This window comes from Chelonoidis abingdonii, chromosome 5, assembly GCF_003597395.2.
Source record: "Chelonoidis abingdonii isolate Lonesome George chromosome 5, CheloAbing_2.0, whole genome shotgun sequence".
NCBI classification, from domain to species: domain Eukaryota; kingdom Metazoa; phylum Chordata; order Testudines; family Testudinidae; genus Chelonoidis; species Chelonoidis abingdonii.
The window spans coordinates 100,650,765-100,667,826 of record NC_133773.1 but is presented as its reverse complement, the minus strand read 5'-3'; the positions used below and the strand labels follow the sequence as shown (position 1 = coordinate 100,667,826).

The following is a 17,062-nucleotide window of genomic DNA, read 5'->3' as shown; positions in this document are numbered from 1 at the left end:
TTCTGCAGAGGGATAATTTTGAACCTTGTAAACCTGCAAGGATCTTTCTACAGGGCATGTTCCAAATTATTATAATTCTATAGTCAAAATATTTTCAAATTTAGCAAAGACACTGTACCCCTCAGTTTCCATGATAAGCTGGAATTTTCAAAGTTCACCTTTGAGCTGAGTTCAGGCTTGAAAAATTTCAGGCCCAAAGGAGACTACCTTGAAAAATTTTAAAAAGCGAGTAAAAACTTTTAACCTACCGAGACCACATACAAAGAGTTTTGTAAACTTAGATGTCAAGGGATACTGTCTATATGAAAATCATTAGTCTGAAAATTATGACTTGTTACAAATAATATCTATAACTGAAAGACTTGGCAAAAAACACTATTTTACCCCTATTCTTTTACATTCGTTTACTGGGCATTTGAAGTCAGTCCCTCTCTAACTCAAGAAACCCTATAAAAATCAACAGGAGAGACGAAACACCCTTATATCTGTAAAGATTGTTTTTCAATCAAATTGATAGCATCCCTTCAACTGTAAGAACTGGGGGTGGGGGGACACGACAGACAACACACATGCACTCCAATGCACAATATTACAACACTTACAATGCCTCATTATTTCATAGTTTAGTGACAATCTTAGCATATCTAGAGATTATACACTAGAGAGGGGAAAAGCAATATAAAATTTATTACTCAAAAATCTTACTCTATCAAAAAAACAAATTTTTATTATATACTTACATTACAAACTTAAAAATATATTGATCTACTACACATTATACAGTCAAAATCATACTGTGTTTTTTCCTATTTTCAGAGCAACTGAATGTACGTGGGCCCAGTGTATACCACGTTAATAGTCAGTGAATCGCCATTAATGAGCAGCTTGATGTAAGAGCTCAGTTTAAAAAAAAAAAGATTAACTACTTTGTACTCTTGAAATGATTATCACATTTATATTTATTAAGCCTTCTTTACTGATTAAGGAAAAATAAAGCTGGAAGCAAATGTAGAAATAACACTATACTTCACGCTCAGGTATAAATATATTTTTATCTCATTTTTTCTGCAGTGTTGCCCTATTTAAGTTATTTGCTTTGTAAGTGTGTGAATACTAAAGTTTTGAAACAAACAAATGATCTGCAAGTAGAATCTTATATCATGTGAACCAGCCTGTAACACACAGCACAATGGGACATAACACAAAAAAATATAAAATTTCTGCTCTCCGCACATGAGCAGAACTTCTATTAAAATAATAATAGTCTGGCCAATTTCAGTACCGTTATTCTGTAGTAACAGAGAACTATTAATGTTCAGTTGCTTTGCATACATTTTGAAGTATTATAAAATGTTCTGTGCAAGAGAATAAAATACACTTTTTGTGCTAGTTTGCCTCTAATTTACATACCTATGGCCAGACAATTAATATAATCATGTGCAGAATTAGGGGAATTCTCTGAAGGCAGAACATAATTACTTCAGTGAAGATCTAGATCAGAGAGAAGAATTTTAAAAATATACTGCAAACTACTGGATAAGCATCCCCTATCTTCACAAGGCCTTTGATAATGTATCCTGTGAGAAAAGTTGCACTACTGCTTAAAATATGCAGACTTTCCGATATACAGAATGTGTCTTGTAGCAACATTTATACAAGGTGTAGAAAAACAGCCATCTGACTCAGGAGTATCAAAAGCTAAAAGTATTGTAGAATTTTTTTTTTCACAGAACAAAATCATGGACAAAAATAAAGTTGGTTTCCTTGCATTGCTTAATAGGTAGATATATTGCCTATAGACAATTTTATAAATAAAAAGAAAACATTCAAATATCTTCTACAGAATATTAAAATTAATGTATGGCATTGACCCCAATTCTATTTTCCAATTTCTCTGAATGCCTTAAACTTCCATTTCTTTTGACAACATGCAATAAGCATACAGTTATGATTAATGCATAATTGTATTTGTAGTCCCAGATTAGACTGAAATTACTTTTAAAATCATTAGGGGGAGAAAAATGAAAGAAATCTGATGTCACTACAGGACAGAGTTATGGTTGTTTAGGTGCCCTAACTGTACATTTCTATGTCTAAACATATTTGAATTTAAAATTAATTCTAAATTTCCTGGATTTGTAATGCTTAATTTGGGAATAATTAAAACATTCCAATAATTATTTTTACCCTACAATACTCACACTACTCTTAGCTTTAACTCCATATCAATATCATTTTTACCTGGGAATTTCCTGGATTTTTAAAAATTAATTTCATACATGAACAGTAAACAACAAACCCAACGAGACTGCTATCATGTATTACTACTACTGATTTGAAGGTATTTACTATCAACCTGAAATAAAGTATTTTATCTTCTAGGATCAGATTCACCAGTATACTCTGTCTACATTACAAAACTCTGCACAAGCATTCCAAGAGTACTAGCCTCTCAAGTAAGACTTTGTACTGCTCTCTTGATGCAAACCAGCAGTGATCAGGCAAAGTGTACACCCTAATTTCCCCCTGCCTCCTGCTTTCCACATCCTGTTCACCACAGCCCCCTGTACCCTTCTCCCAGCTCTCCTTCATGAGTCACTCTGGCGCAAGCTGGTTTTTAAAAGTATATACTTAGGATTGCCGTTTTTGCCGTTATTTTTCATAACTGAAAGTTAATCTGTCAAGAGAGGATGGAAAACAAAATCTTCTTCAGATAAACTTGTAAACACATGCCCACTTTCAAAATGGTTAATTCTTATTCTTCTGAATAAGACTGAGACCACAACCCATCATCTCATTATTCTCCACCAGGATGAACCCACATGATGAGCACATCTCATTATGCCTGAAGGAGTGAAGCCAAACTGCCCTCACAGAACATGGTAGCCTCTCATGCAGTCATGAGGTGTAAAGGAGCACTGTGAAGAACAGATGAATAGCAGTGGCCATCTTTGGTAAATTTACTCTAGAGCCACAGTCCCACTGAGAACAGATGGCAGCCATTTTAGAATAAGGCAGTTTTTTCTGGATTTCTCTGAAGAGAATTTTTCTTCACTTTGTTGCTGAAGAACACACATGCAATTATGAAGAACAGCAGCAAAAATATACCAGTCTTAAAAAAAAATCTTTAAATGTGGTCTATGCATAAGATTTCAGGGAGTTTTAACTATATGGGAAGTTTGAAGAGCCTCTTATTCTTTACTGAGATTATCTGGGAAAAAATAGGTCTGATACTGAAAGTCAGATTTCCTAAAAATCATTAAATATGGCAATTTTAATTCATTAATGAATTAACAGATTTATTTATAAATTATCTTAAAAAATTGTCACGTGAACAGAGACTAAGTGTTGTACATAAGTGCTCTTATTCCTTATGCATATGAAATCTCAACTCAACTTTAATTACAGAGACACAGCTAGTGCCTCCAGAATTTCTGATTATTTGAATTTAACTAATCAATAACTGGCAATGGATGCCCAGCAATGATACAGTTCATTAGCTGCAGCTAATGGCTGAAATTTACAGATAAGAGCTATGGAAAGGAATGGAAAAGCACAGGCATTTCTTCAAGGTAATTGTATTGGTCAATGTAATAGGGACATTGGCCCCAGAACACATGTGTATCCCAGTGTGCCTGTTCCAAGGCTGGCCTTTTGCTCACCTGAACCTCATTTAGTTACCTTCCAGTTGATGGACCTAAAAGTTCAAGTGGAGATCATGTGACTAGATTACAAATTATAAATTCAACCTGGAGATTAGGTAATAGTAAGAGTTCACAGAGCCTGCTGGAGAGAGGACAAGTTTGGAGCTCTGCAGAATTATCACAAAGCAGAGGGCCTGAGGACTGAGACCTGAAAGACAATAGGAGCCTGCTAGGAGGAGAAGCCTCACCTGGACACCTGTAGGAAAGTAGGCTAAGAGGGGAAGAACCCTCTACCGGGAAGGGCTTATATAAAGATTCTGAAGCATCAGAGGGAGGAGGGAGGGCTACACAGACAATGAAGAACTGAAAGACTACTGAGCCCGGAGACGAGGCTGGAAAGAACTACTGGAACCATGGAAAAAGGTTGGAAGTCCTGCTGTGAGTTAAATGTTCTGTTAATAAACCAATAGCCAGAAGGGAAGAGTTAATGGAAAATCATCCACTGAAGAGAGTTTGACTGACAACGTAAACTAAGGCGATCAGCAGGTCCTGATGCCTGATAGGATACGCCCTGCTACCATCATTCACTTGCATAACAATCAAAATATGCCACATCTTTTCAATAAAAATAAAATATTAAAACACAAGTTTTAAAAATGATAGTTCAGCAAGCCTGCAAGAGATTTGTCTTAGTCTTGGTCTTCCAGTGCACAACTCTTGGGGTAGCATGTAGCCTAAGTCAGTCAGTGGTGAAAACTTTACATATAGTTTAGGAATGACATTAATGGGTTCCCAAAAGGAAGTTTTCAATCCTTTGCTGCAAAACTGTAAAAAAGACAACTGTGACGGATGGTACAGAATGTCCGAAGACAGGGAAATGTAACAAGACAAAGGAAACAAAACAAATACCATGGTTATGCTGAAACACATTTTTATATGTTGTCACTGTATTTTACTTTGCAGACCTTGTGTGCAGGAATGAGGTTAATGAGAATGGAGTCCAGGAGCTCTTGAGTTACTCCATCACCCTCCATGATGATAGAACTCATCAAATCCAGCATGTGCATTTGTACCTTCTGGTTGTGACTATTGCTAAAAAGATAAAAAAGGTGATTAAAATTAAACTTCCAGACATCCAAGTGGCCAAGAAAATTCATGTGCTAGCAGTATTTTAAAGAATAAATGGATGAACAACTAAGATAGTTCACCTTTCACTGACCCATATTTTCCACATTTATGAACTCTGAATATATTACTTAAATTGGTCTGCCTCAGTCATATAAGTCTCAGAACATGTACAAAATAAAGATAATTGAATCTGAGCAGGATATAGTTATTTCTAGTGTCACTAAGTAATTTAGGCTTTTTAGAGAGAGCACATGTATAATGAAATATTATAGATACTGTTCTGCTATTTGCTGCTCACAAAATGTCCTTTTTGAAAACTAGTTCTATTATAAATCTATGAGTATTTATTGACATACTGAATGAAGAACTCAGTCTACAGAGACAAAGTTTCAAAAACCAAGGATATTTTGATAATATATATTAAAATAATTCAACTTACTTTATGACTGAAAAAAGAGTCCTAAAAAGCTGAATAAAAATTTCATTGCAATCTTCCAACTCAAAGCAGATGTTGTAAGATTTAACCCAAGCTAAATTCTATAAAAACAAACATAATAATAAAACACTCACAATAATAAAATTACAACATTAATTGCAACTTACAACAATTAAGTAACACATGTCTAAATTTTGCTAACTAAAATATAAAAGAAAAGTCACACTACACAACTTAGACTGCAAGCTCTTTGGGACAGAGACTGTCTCTATGTTTGTATTAGAGCCTAGCACAATGGGGCCCTATAATACAAATAAAAATAATAAATCATGATGAAAACTAATTAAGGACTGACCCGATTTCATATCTGCAAAAGCAGATTGATACAACTTGTAAAAGTCAGCTAGTACTGCCATCCTTCTAGGCTATCCATCTATGCTATCTTCTCTCTCATGGCATGAAGCATTTTTTAATTTAAACTTTACAAAATGGTTTCTGCACACAGTCATGGCCTGATTGTATGTACAAGACAACCATTTTAAAGACATTTTTGTCTTGCAAATAGGTTTGTAAATCAGCTTAGCCAACATTTATATTCATTTCCCAATGACCAGCATAATCATATTTGCAGTTCAACCTGTGTTTGAAATAATTTCGTAACATGGGAAAAACTGTTGTGTGAATGAAGCCTCGCAAATAACACACCTGAAAGAATCAAACCCTTGGTAATTTTTTATGTAAGATCCTACGGACATGGCTAATCATGACTAAAAGTGAAAATTTAAAACAAGTACACCTCTACCCCAATATAACGCTGTCATCAGGAGCCAAAATATCTTACTGCATTATAGGTGAAACTGCATTATATCAAACTTGCTTTGATCACACGGAGTGCGCAGCCCCGCCCTGCCAGAGAGCTGCTTTACCATGTTATATCGGGCCACGTTATATCAGGGTAGAGGTGTAATATTATCCTGCTTCTCAAACTATGGGCAAAACTGTGCTCAGCGCATAGTTAATAAGTCAAACTGAGCCATAACACAGGAGAAGCAATAATTAAACTTTTACCTGATTCGTGATGATATAATTTCTACAGCATGTCAAAGAATTCCTAAACAGGCTGTCACATACAGGGAAAGTCTGATTACACTTCATAGGGTTATGGGGCAGACATGGTCTATTAAAAGTCCAATAATTATATTACCTCTAATAAGTAAAAGTATCGGTTAAACTGGGGGCTCTTAGTGTCCTCCAAGCCTTTTAACTGTCTTGTAATAAACAAAAATATGTCCTGTAAAACAAAAAAGATAAAATAAAATGTAAAAACATACATAATAGTCCTCTGACATAGCTATTATCAATTCATTCAAATTAATTTCATTGTATGTACTTAATTAACATCTCTTTAATAAACCTAAGTGTCAGTATATCAAAAAACTCGGTAATATAATAAAATGTGTGATGGACCCTTTGATTGTATGTTCAACTGCAAGAGAATTAGATGGGGAAAAGGGCTTCTTTTAAAAGGATATTTTACCTTAAGTTTATCATGGGATGTATATGGCGCTTCTGGAGCATAAATTCGGAATATATCAGCCAAGCAACATGCTACAAGGAGACGCACATCTTTGTTGGGATTCCTGAGGAAGAATTCAGATGCAAGATGCAAGGCTAAAGGGAGATACTGCTGTTTCTCATCTTCCGAGTCCTGGTCCATGTCCATGAAGGTTTTTACTACCATCTAAGAGTTAAAGAAAAGGGGAAAAAAGACTTAATCCACTTTCTACTTTCATTCATAATTGTTAAATAATGCTTTCTAAAAGGAAGCAATACTATCCACAGTTATTTTACTGCCTAATTATTAGCATTAACATAACTTCCTCGTCAAGACACGCTGCAGAACAGACATATGACTTTTAAAGATATTTTGAACTTGATACTGTTAAGTCAACTCTTAAAAAGTCCTCACAAATACGGCCAAAAGCACAGAATAAACCTTAGGTTCAGCAAAAAATTTGTAGCCCAGGCAGAGGCGTGGCTATGGTAGCTCTGAGCCACTTTTTCACTCTCCCAGTCCTGCTCCAGTGTAATTTAGGCAGCACTATTTTGCTGGGGTTGCCCTAGAGGTTGAAGTGCTGTGGATCCACCTCTGCCCCACCCCCTATGCAAGGGTTAATGAAGAGGGCCCAAGACGGCAACCTTATGTTTTGACTTCTGCAAAACCTACAGCAGAATCCTTCCCCAGCCAGATACGAGGCTTTAAGGGTTCCTTTATGCCACTCTGGCCCTTTTACTTAGTGTAAATGGGCCAGAGAGGGGATGAGGGTCTCAGCTTTGTGTCTGAGACTATTTACTCAACAGATCTGTAACTTGCATGTATTCAGAGTCATATCTGTTTACGTAAGTGACAAAAATAAATGTCCACTGCTTTTTATTCCTGTTAGCACAACTAGCAGAAACTGAGCTAGACACCATTCACTCTTGTGCATTGTCGACAAAATTATTTACTAAATTCCAATTTATTATGCCAGTGCAATCCTACTGAATGCAATGGGGTTGTACAGTTTTAAGTAAAGGCATACTTTGGAGACAAAGATGTTGCAAAAGGTGTAACCTTTGAGGAAGGGTGGTCCAGTGGCTATGACATTAGTCTAAGATACAGGTTCATTGCCACTCTGCCACAAATGTCCAGTGTGACCTTGGGCAAGTTACAGTTACTCTGTGCTTAAATTCACTATCTTTAAAATGGGGATAACAGTTTTTGCCCACTTCACAGTGGTATTGTGAGGATAAACATATTAGAGTGTGAAGCACTCAGATACCACAGTAATAAAGGGCATATAACACAGAAATAAAAATAGAAAGAAAGAATCATAGATCCTGAGGATCTAATTTAGGCTACAGGACCTTTTTTACTGGTAATGCACAAGAAGGAAAGAACCTCGCTTGACTTTCAAAGCCCAGACTGAGTTTATAGAGCTGACAATTAGAAATACATTTTTGTATTTAACTATATACAATTCTTTTGAAACTATGTCATTTTGAATGACAATGAAGTGGTTACTCAGTTATTAAATGTGCCACTGCTTAAAAAGGTGATATGAAAATATTGCTGTTTCTTCTTCCTGGAACTGTGGAACCCAGCTTTAAGTGTAGCAGATAAAACAAATTTTAAAAAAATAAATCAGTTTGTCTACCAAGCATCTCAGTATTATAATAATTCAGCCTCCTCTAATCTTCACACAACTACCAGCTAACTTCCCCATCAGCCAGCCCCTACTGCAGGGACTTTTGCAAGTTGTCAAATGTAAAAGGGAACCTAAAATTAGTCAAAAAGAGCTCTATGGTTGACCTCCATGAGAGCCCAAATTCTATTCATCACCTCCAGTTGATGAAAGCTTATGTCTCTCTTGGCCTGTTTCCATAAATATACTCTGTAACTACCTTCAGAACCATCCTTGAGAAGACAAGCAAAACTCTCAACAAAAAGAACCCTCCTCACATCCTATACTGACAACAGTCACTCTGGCATAGCATCACAAATCACTTGTCCTTCCCAGAAGCTGGAATAAAATTTTATTTATATAGATAACACAAAAGTAGCAGCAAGATCTAGTAGGTTAAAGTACAAGATTAACTGTTTCTGGTCCTGCCTCTGCCACAAATCTGGGCAAATTACAAACGGTGGTTGTCTTCACTTTTCCCTGACCCCACCATTTTTAAAAGAGGTAAAAATATGGGTCAACACTAACACAACATGGGGGCAAAGTTTTGGGGGGAGGGGTTTGGTAAAGTGGTAGGGAGTAATTTGACCCGCTTTCCGTGACAGATACAAGCCCTGGCCCTGCTATATCTGACAAGCTCCTATTTACTCTCCTCCCATGCCTTTCTTCAAGGCCTGTCTACACAGTAGGATAAAATGTGTATTTTTAAAATGTGTTAGCCAATAGGTTTTAACTACCTTGTTTCAAGACCCTAGGATAGAAGGATAAGTTGGATCCTCCTTATTCCCGTACCCCCAACTTTCTGTGAAGAGTCCTTGGACTCTATCCTGGGTCCTCCTTCTCTTCTCACTCTATACCTTATCTTTGGATAATCTCATCAACAAACAAAAATTCAGCTAATTTATATATGCTGAAGACTCTCAGATCTCTCTCTATTCCAGACACATCTCCTCCTGTCCCCACTAAAGTTTCAGCCTGTATCTCTGCCCTCCTCATGGATATCTTGCTGTCACTTCAAGCTCAACTTGGCTAAAACAGCACTCTTAATCTTCCCTCCACACACCCTATACCTGCCACCTCCTTTCTCCATCACTGTGGACAGCACTGCCATCCTGCCTGTCTGTCAGACCATAACCTGGGTATGGCCTTTGACTTGGACCTCTCTATGAATCTTTATATTCAGGCTACGTCTAAATCTTGTAGCGTCTTTCTGCATAACCTCTCTAAGATATGGACTTTCCTATCCATTCACATAGTTAAAACTCCTGTCCAGTCCCCTCATCTTGTAGTCACTGACTACAACATTCTTTTTTTCACTCTGGACAAACAATTTCGTCCCTTCTATCCATTTAGAAGGCTGCTGCAAAGACTATTTTCTTAACCCATCACTTTGGGTAGGTCACCCTTCCTTCTCTTTGTGTGCCATCAGTGACTCCCCTTTTTCTACCACATTGAAGACAAGCTACTTGTCTCTACTTTCAACCCACCATTTCTCACTCAGTATCAAGTAGTCAATCCCCACCTTTGATCAGCTCATGAGACCAGCCTCCATTCCCACCCAGTAATTTTTCTAACAACCGCCTTCATGCTTTCTCCATCATACTCCTTCAAATCCCTCCTTAAAACTCACCCTTTCCATGATGCCTATAATAAACCCTGACAATGGCTCTAGGCCATTGGTATGCAGAGACCACCGCCAACCATGCTGACCAATACAGTTTCCTTGCTGCCTTTTACTCCCCAATCTGTCTGCATCCATCTATTGTCTCTAGTCCCATACTTAGATTGCAAGCTCTTTGGGACAGAAACCATCTTTTTGTTGTGTGTGTGTAAAGTGCTTAGCAAAACGAGGTCTTTGTCTATGAATAATGCTGTTAGGCACTACTGTGATACAAACATATAAACGAGTACTTAATAATATGAGAAAACCCTCTATATTAATTCCAGATCAGATCATCACATACAAAGATAAACGGAATTATCATTCAGAAAGATTTATTTAAAATTAACTATATTCTATTTGATATAATCCAATAAATTAGCCCCTTTTCTTTTAACAGGTTTTACATTTCAGTAATGCAAAAAACTACCTCGGGGGGTGGGGGGAGAAGGGTGCACTCTATTGCTAAACATCCATTGTGGTTGATGGAGATATTGCATAAAATTATCTATTTACTCCCTCTTGTTAATCTGTATGGCAGTTCCACTATTACAAATAGAACAATGTTTTCTAACCATGTGATACAGAAGAAAAATTAGTTTTTAATTGCATTAAGATATTAAATACAACATAAGCTTAGTGACATACGTGTCATTTCTAACGAACAGAAGGAAGTCAAGAACCTATACAAATTTCATAAAAGTTTTGAAAATTTACAGGACTGGGGCCCTGATATTGAATGTGATCTTTGGGCACTACATGAACAGCTTGGCTGGATCTTTGCATACATCAGTGAATACTTTGTAAAATCAGATATTCCACACAGATTACCATGACACAACTATCCACAATATCTGGGATCAGAATTAGACCATAAAACTATCAGACTCTCCAACAGTTCCTCACACAATATTTGTCTTACAGAGACACTGAAAATATTTGGTTTCCCCCAGAGAAGTTCCTTCACATTTAAGGCTTGGATCCTGGAAATACTTAATACACCTCTACCCTGATATAATGTGACCCGATATAACATGAATTCGGATATAACACGGTAAAGCAGCGCTCAGGGGAGGGGGGAACTGCGCACTCCTGTGGATCAAAGCAAGTTCGATACAACGCAGTTTCACCTATAATGTGGTAAGATGTTTTGGCTCCTGAGGACAGCGTTATATTGGGGTAGAGGTGTAGTGGAAATACTGAACTTTATGTATGTGAGTAATCTCACTGAAATTGATAGTTAACCACATGTGTAATACTGTTTGCAGACTTACTTCATACTGTATTCACAGTACAAAATCTCTGCAAGTCTAAAAACTAGTATAAAATAATAATTTACATGCATAGTCACAGTGACCAGGAGAATCAAGTCTGCCTCAAAAGCAGGGCTTTGGAGCGGAGCCCAGAGCTGGAGCACAGAGCTCCGGAGCAGTGGAGCTGCAGGTTTTTGCCTGGAGCTGGAGCGGGAGCAGAGCCGGAGCACAGCTCCAAAGCCCTGCTCCAAAGCTTGATTAAATCGTAAGAAGAATACAGCTCCAATAGCCCCTGCTCCAAACTTGATTAAATCGTAAAGAGAATCTTAACCATGAATTTACCTATCTGAAAATTTTTAGTTTAACTCTGACAAATGGATATAATATGAACTCGTACGAAGAATCAGGACTAACCTACCAATAAATTCATTTTTCATTTTACAATTAGAAAGGGAAGCCATTTTAAAAAAAAATCAAATAATTTAGTTCCAAAGGTTTTTTAATTATTTTTCACATTAAAATATTATGATTAATCATGTTAATTACTGACATTATCAATTAAATAATGACAGTCTGACAAGAACAACCCAAAACCCTTGTGGCGACGGAGGTGGAGCACAGTGGTTGAGCATTGGCCTGCATTTAAAGCAGTTTTAGTTCAGTTTCTTGAGGAGGGCCCTTAGGATCTGGGCGGGCAAAAATCAGTCAAGTACTGTCCTGCTAGTGAAGGCAGGGGCTCGTAACTCCACTAAATGACCTCCCCCACTCATGGCCCCTTTTCGGGGTCCCTTCCAGTTTTAGGAGATATACCTATCTCCATTATATAAAAAAAAAATTTCCAAGCAATCAGCTATGCTTTATCAGGGGCTGGGGCGGAATCCGTGCTGCACACTTGAGGTCAGGTACTCAAGGAGTACCTCAGATACAGACCTCACTCATCAAAAGGAGCTGCCCTAAAACACAAGTGCATAGGGAGATAGTTTTGAAAACAGGTATGTGCAAGCTATTCTCCAAGATAAATCTTTGCTTAGGAATGGGTTCACTGTCTTACCAGAGGCCTACTAGCCAGAAGTTGACATGAAAGATGACAGAGCAATTAGCGCCTCTGAAGGGCAAAAGCAATAAACTGGTGAGAAGCTAACCTACACTCATCAAGTTTCCTTGTTGTTAAAACAAAAAGTAGCCTTCCCTTTCTGATACTGTTAGCTACTAAATCAGAAGACTACTTTCCTGCCTGTGTCAACTGTAAGACAGAGCGCGCTCTAGTCAGGGTATGCTCACGCTATGAAATTAGGTCGATTTAATATAGTTGATTGTGTGCTTCCCCACTAAGCGCATTAAGTTGGCCTTGTGAATCCACAGTACCGAAGCTAGCATCGACTTTCAGAGCCTTGCACTGTGATAGCTATCCCACAGTTCCTGCAGTCGCCACCATCCACTGGAATTCTGGGCTGAGCTCCCAATGCCTGATGGGGCAAAAACATTGTCGCGGGTGGTTCTGGGTATATGTCATCAGGCCCCCTCCCCTTCTCCCTCCATGAAAGCAACAACAAAAAAATTGTTCGTCTTTTTTCCTGGGTTACCCGTGCAGACAACATACCGCGGCAAGCATGGAGCCCACCCAGCTCACTGTCACTGTATGTCTCCTGCGTGCTGCTGGCAGACGCGGTACTGCAGTGCTACACAGTAGTGCTACACAGCAGCATCCCCTTCCCTTTCCTTGCGGACGGCAGACGGTAGAATATGACCACTAGTCGTCATCGTCGTCCCATGGGTGCTCCTGGCTGACCTTGGTTAGGTTGGTCAGGGACGCCTGGGCAGACATGGGTGCTCCTGGCAGGCCTCAGTGAGGTCGATCAGGGGCGGCTGGACAAAAATGGGAATGATTCCAGGTCATCCTCTTCTTTGAGTTTCATCTAAAGGATATTCAGTCCTGCCTGGAATATCACGCCAGCTGCTCAGGCTGCTCTCCCAGTTGGCAGCACCACGTGGTCGCAACTGCCCCAGCCTACCCCTTGCTCCCATGGCTCATGAAGCCTGGACAGTACTAAGGAGCAGTTCAACTACAGGCTGAGCAAGTGCATAACAGTAATAGAATGTGCCTTTGGACGTTTAAAAGCTCACTGGCACAGTTTACTGACTCGGCTAGACCTCAGCAAAACCAATATTCCCGTCGTTATTACTGCTTGCTGTGTGCTCCACAATATCTGTGAGAGTAAGGGGGAAGATATTTATGGCAGGGTGGGAGGCTGAGGAAAATCACCTGGCCACTGACTACGTGCAGCCAGACAGTAGAGCGGTTAGAAAAGCACAGCAGGGCACGCTCTGCATCAGAGAAGCTTTGAAAATCAGTTTCATGACTGGCCAGGTTATGGTGTGAAAGTTCTGTTTCTTTCTCCTTGATGAAAAAGTGCCCCCTTGGTTCACTCTACTTCCCTGTAAGCCAACCGGCCTCTCCTTGCCTCCCCACTTTGATCTCCACTTGCAGAGGCAATAAAGTCATTGTTGTTTCAAATTCATGCATTCTTTATTAATTCGTCACACAAATGGGGGAAAAACTGCCAAGGTAGCCTGGGAGGGGTGGAGGAAGAGGGAAGCACAGGGGTGAGGTAGTTGTAGGGGCACCCCCTAGAATGGCATACAGCTCATCATAGAAGCGGCATGTCTGGGGCTCTGACCTGGAGCGGCCGTTTGCCTCTCTGGTTCTTTGGTAGGCTTCATGTGGCACTGGTGTGGGTCCCTGTTATAATCTCTGTCCTTCATGCCCTTGGAGATTTTTTTTAAATATCCTGGCATTTCATCTTTTGGAATGGAGTTTGGACAGCACAGATTTGTCTCCCTATACAGCGATCAGATGCAGTACCTCCCGTTCAGTCAATGCTGGAGCTCTTTTGCGATTCTGGGACTGCATGGTCACCTGTGCTGATGAGCTCTGCATGGTCACCTGTGCTAATCAGCTCGCTATGCTGGCCAAACAGGAAATGAAATTCAAAAGCTCCTGGGCCTTTTCCTGTCTACCTGGCCAGTGCATCTTAGCTGAGAGTGCTGTCCGAAGTGGTCACAGTGGAGCACTCTGGGATAGCTTCTAGAGGCCAATACTGTCGAATTGCGTCCACACTACCCCAAATTTGACCCAGCAGGGTCGATTTCAATGCTAATCCCCTTGTCAGGGAGAAATACAGAAATCGATTATAAGAGCCCTTTAAGTCGACAAAAATGGCTTCGTTGCATGGATGGGTATAGGGTTAAATTGATCTAACACTGCTAAATTCAGCCTAAACTCGCAGTGTAGACCAGGGCTCAGAGATCTGACACGGTAATATAACTTCCTCTGGTTCTGAGAAAACTCAAAAGGTCCATGTGTTATCCCCTAAATACAAAGGAGAAAGGATTGAACAAGAAACTGCAGAATAAAGCTATAATAATTGATTGTAAGTTCTTGGAGCAGGCATAGCCTTTTTGTTCTGTGCTTGTGCAATACCTAGCATACCTGTTCCGTGACTAGGGATCCTAGGCACTACTATAATACAAATAATAATAGTAAACCTTCTGAGGAAACCACACCTGTCTGAACTACTGATCTACTTTGAGCTTTCAACAACACTATTCGTCTTACAGAGCAAACCATCTAATTGGCTATACTACTTTCCCTTTGGTCTAATCTACATAAAGAGCTCTTCTTTGGAGACTTAACTGCTGAGTAGATCAGAACCAAACAAGTCTTAACATTAGTAATTTACACTGCTTTATTAGCTTCACTTTATTAAAAGCATTATTATTAATTGAACTATTTGATTGTTTTACTTGCATTGACCTACTCTAATGACAATCTCTCCTTTATCTAGAAACCTTGCTGTGATAAACACATTAGAGTACATGACTATTTCTTATGCTGAAACAGCATATAAGTGAATGAATGACTCAAGAATTATGTATGAGGACTTCTCTTGAGATGTTAATTCTTGATGTTTTAAACTTGTGTTTAACTTTTTTAAAAGACAAGCAATTACAGACATACCTGAAATAACTGAAAATGGAATGTGCAATCTTAATACTATCATTACATTATGCACAATTAGAACTTCACACACCACACATACAGAGCATCTCAAATGGAATTCATACAAAGACTTCACTATAACAGAAAAAGCAGTGAAATAACAGAGAAATAACTAATCTCCAGGCTGAATTTTCATAAGAAACAAATCAGCAGAATTACTGTTATTTTTTCTACTGTAGATCTGCACACACCCAAACGAGAACAAGTTAGAAGGATAAACTAATGAACATATGCTTTGACTCAAACTGTCTCATATCAGAACCTAAAACAAAATTAAGGAAATATTTGTCATCTAAAGTTTTGATGCACCTTCTCTACAAGGCCATCGCTGTGACAATTTTTTTTAATGTTAGACAGAGGTCTATGTTAAAATATAGGAATTGGCAAGACATTTGAATCAGTGTCACAGTTAAGGAGCTACAAAGTCAGTTTATAAACTCAACCTAATCACAAGTTTGAATCTGATAGAGAATCTCAGTGATTAAACTGAAAATATTACACTCTAGACTTTCTGAAGATCACTGAATTTAAGGTGGTTTCTGAAACAGAACTGCATCCTTCCCAACTAAAGATATGGAATATTTTAAAAAGTGTACACTTAACAGAAATATTTTTTTAAAATGTATCATATAGACTTGTTTTCTGAAAACACAAAAATAAACTACACGTTCTGGAATAAAAGCATACCATTTAGTTACTGACTTTATTATTTCTTTGTTGTAGTTGCCAGAATCTCATATTAAGGTTCTGGAACCATCATGCTAGGTATTGTACAAATGCGTAAAACAGATTATCAAGCCCAGAAACCTCAAAATCTAGGATTATTTGAAGATGCAAGAGGATAACCAAACAAGTGAGAGAGGGGCACAACAACAGGGACTGATATTTGCATAAATTAGTATTGGTCGGAACAGTAGTCACAGATGGACCCAATCTAATCAATACCAGATGACAATTCACAGGCACTGCCGCAGAGGAAGGTCATGAACACAACTATGGGAAATGAGATTCCTGAAGTTCAGGGAAAGCACACTCAGCCCCAAAATTTCAGACAGTATGTAATTTTATTTTATTTTGACTAATGCAATGAACGTTGATAGTGTACTGTAATAAGGATTTTAAAATTCTTGAGAAAGGTTTTGTAAGACCTTAACTCCTTCACTATTAAACACAAGTTTGATAATGCCATGTCTTTTTTCATAAAGCCAAAATAATACTTTAAAACCAACACTGTCTGTTTTGTTTCTAAGCAGGTATTACTGTACTATCCAAGCAAAGTTATTACTACAACAGGCAGAATAAATATGACATCTGCTTAGTACTCTATTTTATAGGACAGGAAGGAGAATTTTATCATCATCATCATCATCAAAATAGGAAAACTCTACCAAAAAGAGATGGTGGTTATATTTTGTTCTGAAGGCAACAAGATTTGAGGTTAAAGATACATACGTCAAAATCAGCTCCTGCCGAATGGAGTCCAGCATCAGTGGGCCAGCTGCAGAGAAGATTCTGATTCTTGTTCTCAAGTCTCATTCTTGTCAAATGAAAGTTTCTTCTTTCTTGAGAATCACAGTAGTTGCAGACGGTCTTGATCATGTTAAGTGAGGTAGCTTTAGCGAGAGGCTAGACTCAAGCCCACTGAAGACTATGACTA

General features: G+C 38.5%; 1 protein-coding gene across 1 annotated transcript in view; it reads right to left on the bottom strand.

Annotated features, from left to right (window-relative positions):
- Positions 1–17,062, bottom strand: part of PDS5A (PDS5 cohesin associated factor A) — a 187,266-nt gene that overhangs the window by 108,507 nt on the left and 61,697 nt on the right. Inside the window, exons 3-6 of the mRNA XM_075066510.1 lie at positions 6,746–6,949; positions 6,413–6,499; positions 5,212–5,309; positions 4,610–4,736 (exon numbers count right to left, since the gene is read on the bottom strand). Of these exons, the coding sequence (XP_074922611.1) occupies positions 4,610–4,736; positions 5,212–5,309; positions 6,413–6,499; positions 6,746–6,949 (516 nt within the window). The remainder of the gene's footprint in view (positions 1–4,609; positions 4,737–5,211; positions 5,310–6,412; positions 6,500–6,745; positions 6,950–17,062) is intronic.